Genomic DNA, 7744 nt, shown 5'->3' on the forward strand with positions numbered 1-7744 from the left:
AAATAATTTGAAAAAGTATCTTTTAACATTTATTTACATTTATATTATAATTAAAACGTTTTGAGAAATGCATTGTAAACATCAACAGACGTCTTTGCGATATCTCTACAGAAGTCAATGTCTGTACCGCTGACTAAGGTCAATGGTGAAACATACATTGGTTTAGAAGGATCATACTGTGCCTTTTTCATTTCCACCAGAAACAAATGTCTTTGTTGAAGTCTAGTTTTTCGACAAAGTAAAATTTGTGGCATCCGCGTAATAAAATCATGCTGCAACTGCATTTCACTTTGAGCATATTCGAACGTACTTAGCAATCTGTCACGATCTGAAAGCACAATTTACGAGAAGGTCAGTATAAATTTATTCACGAATTCTAAAATTATGTTGCTGCATGCGCTTACTCTTGATCCATAGCCTAGGCAGGGTGAGAAGCAATTTCTTCACTTGCACCTGATCAAAACCCATCTCCTCCCTTATACTGAACGTGTTTTCCATTAGATGCACCATCCTAAATGTTACTACCTTAGGCCCCTTGACTGTTAGCTTTCTGATTTCATTGCCCTTGAGCTTGAAGTTGCTCTGGAAGTAACCGAGCCTGCCATCTATATCCTTTGTATTGAACGAGAGCCACTTGGGATTCTTGCAGATTATCGTCTTTATCATCGACACGCTAAACTTATGAGCCCTTAAGTATCTTATTCTCGTGTGCAGATCGTCTATGTCCTCCTTGAAGATGTTTGGATTCTTTGTAATGAATGTGCCTAAGTCATCGGCAGGTACTCCGCAGTCATGCAGGAATCTTATATATGGTTTCACGTCTCGATCGAAGTCGAGGTTCAGGATATACTCTACCATCCCTTCTTTTGCCTCAAACTTGTACAAACTGACTCCAAGGTCTACCAGCTTCTTGATTGTGTGGGACTTGTTCGCATATTTAGCGAAACTGAAGGTTGGAGTAAGAGGCGGACCAATGTCTGACAGGTCTTCGGTACAAACGTCCAGGGGATGCGGCAATTTTATGTCACTATCATCTAGATAGTCCTCGTGAGCAAACGAAGCTATGTTTGTATTATTGTTCAGGTTAGGTCGCGTTTCCAGCGCATAATTTTCATCCTCAGTCTTTGGTGCTTCTGACAAGACACTCGATTTAGAAGAGGCTGTCTCGACGTCTCTTTTGAGCTCCCTCGACACGCATTGTCTCGACCCACCGCTTTTTGAGACAAATCTAATTAAATCTATCGCGACCGGTCGTGCCGTCGACACGAGTGAGCAACAACGTTGAAACATGTTCGATTCTTGTCAGTTCTGTCACCACATCAGCGTCAAGTAATTTAAATTAAATACCGTCGAATTGTTGAATATCACACACTTTTGCTAAAGAAAAACATTCTTATAATTTGTCATTTACAGATACATGCTGTTACAAAAAAGAAACAGTGCAGCCATCTTTTAAATCCAAGCTCCCCTAGTATTTAAGGAGTGAACTACATAGCTACATTTGTGAATTTTTTCGATGGATAATACAGTTTTGGTTTCTCGGGTGTTCAATGTTATTTAGGATTACATTACAAAACGTCCTCACCAAAAAAATTTTATTTGATACACAGGGTGTTCATAAGTAACGATAAAACTCTCGCATAGAGATAAAGCGGAATAAACTGAGTCGGAAAGTCTACTATTTTACAATTTTTGCAATAGTTAACAAGATATTAAATACTAAAAACCGCCGAATATTGGTTTTTATTACTTTTTTACTCAAGTACTATCAAAACTTTACAGAAAAACAGCAAGTGACAAATGTTTATTTTTCTTCTCATAGAATTCTGAGAATTTTTTCAGAATTTTTTAGTATCGCATTTTCTCGTGTTGGTAAAAATAGTTGCCAATAAGAAAATGCAGTACTAAAAAATTGACAAAAAAATTCTGAAAACGTTCTTAGAGCTCTATGAGAAGAAAATAAACAATTTTTATCTCTTGCTGTTTTTCTGTAAAATATATATATATATAAATAGTACTTGAGTAAAAAATTATCGGAAACCAATATTCGGTGATTTTTAGTAATTATAAATATATTTATATATATATAATTAGCACATATTTAAATAATAAATAAAATATATGTTAAAATAGTACATATATCTTGTACATTAAAATACTCTGTATAAAAAGTTAGAAATACGTCGGACTTCGATCCTCAAATCGTAAAGTGGGTTTAAAAAATAATCATGATCAGGATGTCTATAAAATGTAATTATAACTGAAAGTTATTACCATGATTGTCTAAGATTGATTGTCTTAAGCATGCCAATAGTACTTCGTATAGCGATAACAAATTTGTATCGCGTTTGCATGAGTCATCTGTAATGATACGTAGGAAAACATATAAAAACGAATCCATACACACTCAAGTACATTTAATAAGATTTGCAATTTGCCGAGTCAGCGTTACGAAAGGAGGGCGAATGAAGAATGCGACAGAAGAGCAAAACGCGAGACTTGTATGAACAAATACTCTTTTATTATCTTAAAACGATTAAACGCGTTATATTAAATATAAAGGCGGCAAAGTAATGCGCTTTGATTTACATCAATATACAATATACAATTGAAAACAATACAACACACCACACCCTGGGACATTCTATATTCCTTCGTCAAAATCGTGAAGCACGACTCGTAGTCGTGGAAGGCTGTTACCTGCACTTGCAAAACTCACGCAAAATTTCCTCGCGCATACACACACACTCACACAGATGTTATTGTGTTATCTGGGTCCTTAATTAATGCGTTATGTCTCTTTACAGCGGAGCTATTACAGTAAAAGTGACGTGCCTGCGCTATTTTATGTAATAAGTACGTTAATTACACATATTAAGAACACTTTGATTTTCACGATCAGTGTCTGAATATCAAAACAATGTGAATAAACTAGTGGAATGTTCTTTATGGGCAACCTCGACCAAGCTCCGATTAATTGCCTCCGGCGGTATTATGATGAATGTATTAAATGCAATTTAGTTCATAAGCAGAATCATTAACTTTTTTTTCCATTTCCGCTGCATTTCACGTTAAAAGAAAAATTAAAGGTCACAGGTGCTATACTAATTGCATAATACAATAGGATATTTTTCTGCTAGGCAATTAGTCGCTGATTATAAATAGATAATATAATTACAGTTGCTAAAAAAATGATAGCTATGACTACAGTTTGGTCGAAGTCGGCCTTAAATGGTAAGACAAGAACAAGCACGTTGCTTGCCGCATTGCCATGCTCCTTCTGCGTAGTTATTGTTCGTAGCACGGCCGATTATCTATCATCAATCCAGTTGCGTTTCGCGCATCAAACGGTTTAATTCCATAAAATCGTTGTGTGTAATACGGCACGATGTCGGGAGGTACGTTCTAACGGAGAGTTTGACTAGGCAACTCCGACGTGGATTATTGTTCCGATAGTACCGATGTATTGTTCTATTTATTTTCCCCTCCCTTTTCTGTTGCGCAAGTTTTCGCGTGTAATATCAAACTGGCTAATCGGCGTTTCACGGTCGAGTTCAGAACGATTACCAAGTCGACGATGGCTAAGAATACACAGCGCTCTGTGAAATCTAGCTGTAAGTCGACGTAAATATAATCCTAGCGATTCTCTCTTGTCCTTAAATTAAATAGCACATATGTCTTGCACTCTCGTTCCGCCGCGTGTTATGACTAGATTTTCGGATCTTCACTCGTGTTTCAGTCGGGCAGCCGTTATCTCATTCGTTGCCTCGCCGTCCGACTGGCGAGGTCGAGCAGCTGTTCTCACATTTGCCGCCTCACCGTCCGATTGGCGAGATCGGGCAACCGTTCTTTCGTTCGTCGCCTCACCGTTTGTCTGGCGATTTATGGCTTTTTACAACTGGCCTGAAAGGTTATAACATTATATGCACATGTCGAACTTTTAGAATGCGTATTCGTTCAAAATCAAATCTCGAAGCTAATTTAGCTAATATACTCACCACCATGATCATGCAGTTCATTAAAATGGGCACGGAGAAAACGACGGATATAAACCAGCCTTGTGAATCGAAGTACTGCTGTCTAGAAAATACCCTGTGAAAGTTGTCAAGGAGATTATTAAAAAGAAAAACCTAGAGGAATAAAGAGAAAAGAACCGCTTTGACAAGCCACGGCCGCAATTGAATACGTACATCCAGTTTGTTGCCGCAACCTCGTTAATACTTTCTGAGAAATAAACCAGGAGTACTGAAACAGAAACAGAGTTTGTGGTAACATTGCGGTAACTAGGTAAAAACGGTAAATTACAGTAGACTCTTACAGAGCACGAGAAACAGGATTATCTGAAAATTCGCATGGTTCCTTGTCATTAACGCGGTCATTGTGACGGCAATATGAAAAGTCAATAGCGCAGCTAGCCATGGATCCCTCCAATCGATCTGCAACAATGTATCCACACAAAATACATTAATAGCATTTAACGAAAAAATAGCAAGTGTTGTTATTGTTATATTAAAGAGTTCTTTGTGATATACTTACAGCTATATTAAAGAGTTCTTTAATACAGTTGCAAGACTCTTTAACATAACTGCAAGATTTTTTAATATAACTGAGCAAGAGTCTTTGATATAATTAGTTTTTGCATTTATACATACATAGTTCCTCAATAAATCTAAATATATGAACCAATCTCATTGAAGAATCTTACAACAGTTGCAAGGCTGCTTTTTCTGCTAAACGCAATGCTTTAATCTGAAGTAAATGAAACTGACATCGAAACCTAATCTTTAAATAGGAAAACTGTGCTATAATCTTATCTCCCAAAATATCCTTTCACTATGCTTAGCGGAGCTGCAAGAGCAAAAGGAGCGTAGGATAAGGTCCATTCCAATTTTGAATATGATATAATTCTGAACAAAACAAGATTTAGACCGAGATATTCATACTCGATTCTTATATTTAAAACTGTCTTAAGTACAATTCTTAAGATGTCATAAACTAGTTAGAGAGCTGTATTAGTATCTTAAGACATTAAGATAGTTTTAAAATAAAAACTATTATGAATACCAATCTTATCTAATTTCGAAGTTCAAGCATGGCAATCCTAATTTCATTGTGTGGAATGTACAAAAGGCATCACCAAACAGGAAAAAACTAAACTTAAAAATTAGATTGCAGGTTAAAAAAGGAACATTAAAGCCTACACTGGTTCTTGGTGTGATAAAATTTTTCTTTTTAAGTAACTACTTAATCATAAATATTACAAACATAAACGTTTCAACCTTCTATTAGGTCATCTTCAGTATGTACAATAAGTTTCAATTTCTCTAATTCTCGCTTATAAACTAATTTTTTTATAAAAACCTGGTTGATGACCTAATAGAAGGTCAAAACGTATTAATTGAAAGAATCAGTGTAGGCTTTAATGCTCCTTTTTTAACCAGTTGATTTATTCTGTAAACCGATACAATTATATATTGTCAAAAATTAGATTTAAATTATTTCATTCACTTAGAATATTGCACCGTGTTCGAAATTGTAGCATCTTATCCCACAATACATGCTTCTTGCTCCTCCCCCCCCCCCCTCTCTCCCTTCCCTTATCGTTTTAACGATTTTATTACTCGCACAAGGTAACCTTGCGAAGAAAGGATTGAAGAAAACATTCGAAAGAACGGCGCGCGATAACCGTTTAAAAATATCCAGAGAGATTCTGGAGACCGAATTACGCAGCATTTTCGCGAGGGACCGCACGAGTCTCAACGGCAGGATGCCCTTGAGAATAAAGTGTGTCCATGACGAAAATAGAACGCCGATATAATCGGCAATTTTTCACCGTCACCTCCTCGTCCAGGACGATAAAAGGAGGTCGCGGTATCGGCGGAAGCCGATTGATTTCTATTCACGCTTCCCGTCTAATTCGCATCTCGTCGCGCACGCGACGCCGACGATAAGATAAAGGACACGTGGATAGATCTTAATTCAAGGCTCGGTGTATCAATAATGTATACATAACGCGAAATGTTCAAACGGCCGGCGCCGCCGGCCGCGTCGAAAACGAAAGTTGCCGGAGCGGCGAATGTGAATTACACGCCGTCGGTCTGCAGGAATCTGGAACGTGAGGATGTCGTATATATTGATATACAGAGTAGATAATATGCAAATATTACACGTATTGCATGATACCCGTTTCTACCTGTTTAATTTTAATCTTGATTCAACTAACTCTTCTTTACTAATTCGGGGAATTAGAAAAAGATAAAGCAATGTCCGTTTATTTTTATTCCATGTAAATTAACTTTAATCTCGATTCAACTTGTACTTCATCTTTTTTTAATTCTAAGAACTTGTATTTCACGTTTTTCTAATTCTTAGAATTAGGGAAAGATGAAGTACACAAGTTGAATCAAGATTAAAATTAATTTATGTTGCTAGAAACAGGTATTAATGACACGAAGTTCGTACGATTTATGCTTTCATTTCTACCAATGTATAATATAAATTTTGATTTTAATTTTTTGGTTTATTTTTTTATCCTTTTCTTAATTCTTTACTTTATTTATATGCACTTATTTCCACGTTTGATTTCTACTTTTACATACTGTTTTTGTTTTGCTTTCTAGCTCTCATTCTTAGAACTAGAAAGAGATAAAAAGTAAGTTAAACCAAGATTAAAGTCAGTCTATATTGATAGAAACGTATTAATGGAACTGTATATGAATTTAAGTTTGTATAATGAGAATGTGTTTGCATTTGTAGTGAATTTAAAACGGAAATTCAGAACGAAAAGGAGTATATTTTCATGATGAATTGTGCGACAGCGCATAAATTTCCATTCTAAATCGTACAAACATACATTCACCTTCACCTTCAGTGAATCGTATAATTTTCACGTTCGTTGTCTGTGTAGGTTTATGTTTTTTTTTTTCTTTTGACGGTGTGTTCAATGATTCCTTTTCTGAATTATAAGCCGAAATCGTTACAGAAAATCTGTTTTTACTCGCGTCTCGCGTTTAATTCCCTCGTACTTCTCTGCTCTTCTATTCTTATCTTTCAATCACGAGATACAACGTCTGCTCTAACTTTTCCTCACTCTTCCTCTTCCGTATCTTTTCTTCTTTTCCCTCTTCCTCCAAATTTCGCGAATAATACATTTTTAATGATACGATGATAATTTAAAGCTTAAATAAATTACAGATCAAAATAAATTAATTAAAAGATTTAAATTAATTATTAAATTAAAAAGGTATTACAAATAAAAAAATGTTAAAGATCTGTACGAACCAAAGATAATTGTTTAATGCTAAAAGCACTGAACTAAAGTATTAAACTATTAAAAATAAATAAAAAATTAAAAACTACTAAATAAAAACTATTAAATTAAAAAACTATAAAACTATTTTTAAAAACTTTATATTAAAACTACTAAATAAAAACTAAAATTATAAAACTATTGAAAAAATTAAAGTTGTTAAACTACTATATAATTCTAGCAAAACAACTAGCTTTGATTCTCTATAGCTCTTTAATCAATTTTTTTTATTTGTAATACATTTTTAATTTAGTAATTAATTTAAATGCTATACAAAAAGCATAACAAGTCCGATTAAAGAGGACTGTAAAAAGCTTTTGGCTGATGCAGAATCCCGACACGATGTATCTCCCTGAATCACATGCGTAATCCCGATTACGATATGAACGAGTGTAACTGGCTCGAGAAGATGAGCGTCTTATATATATATATATA

At 35.1% G+C, this 7744-nt stretch overlaps 2 protein-coding genes across 2 annotated transcripts in view; both read right to left on the reverse strand.

Annotated features, from left to right (window-relative positions):
• Positions 1–50: 50 nt before the first annotated feature.
• mTerf3 (mitochondrial transcription termination factor 3) lies at positions 51–1500 on the reverse strand. The gene is made up of 2 exons (XM_018519366.1): positions 405–1500; positions 51–328 (listed from the first exon to the last, which is right to left on the reverse strand). The coding sequence occupies exons 1-2, from the start codon at positions 1288–1290 to the stop codon at positions 51–53; spliced, it is 1164 nt and encodes a 387-aa protein (XP_018374868.1). The 5' UTR covers positions 1291–1500.
• Positions 1501–2196: 696 nt separating this feature from the next.
• The window catches only part of Tmem18 (transmembrane protein 18), a 6373-nt gene continuing 825 nt past the window's right edge, over positions 2197–7744 (reverse strand). Inside the window, 4 exon segments of the mRNA XM_018519371.1 lie at positions 2197–3903; positions 3950–4092; positions 4191–4245; positions 4319–4436. Of these exon segments, the coding sequence (XP_018374873.1) occupies positions 3725–3903; positions 3950–4092; positions 4191–4245; positions 4319–4436 (495 nt within the window). The 3' untranslated portion in view covers positions 2197–3724.

Source organism: Trachymyrmex cornetzi, unplaced genomic scaffold (genome assembly GCF_001594075.2).
Source record: "Trachymyrmex cornetzi isolate Tcor2-1 unplaced genomic scaffold, Tcor1.1 scaffold83, whole genome shotgun sequence".
NCBI classification, from domain to species: domain Eukaryota; kingdom Metazoa; phylum Arthropoda; class Insecta; order Hymenoptera; family Formicidae; genus Trachymyrmex; species Trachymyrmex cornetzi.

Excerpts from the sequence above, each read along its gene's own strand:
- mTerf3 (XM_018519366.1), bottom strand. The coding sequence starts at position 1,290 with ATGTTTCAACGTTGTTGCTCACTCGTGTCGACGGCACGACCGGTCGCG. Across the intron at positions 329-404 it reads GCCTAGGCTATGGATCAAGA|ATCGTGACAGATTGCTAAGT; the intron begins GTAAGCGCATGC and ends TTGTGCTTTCAG.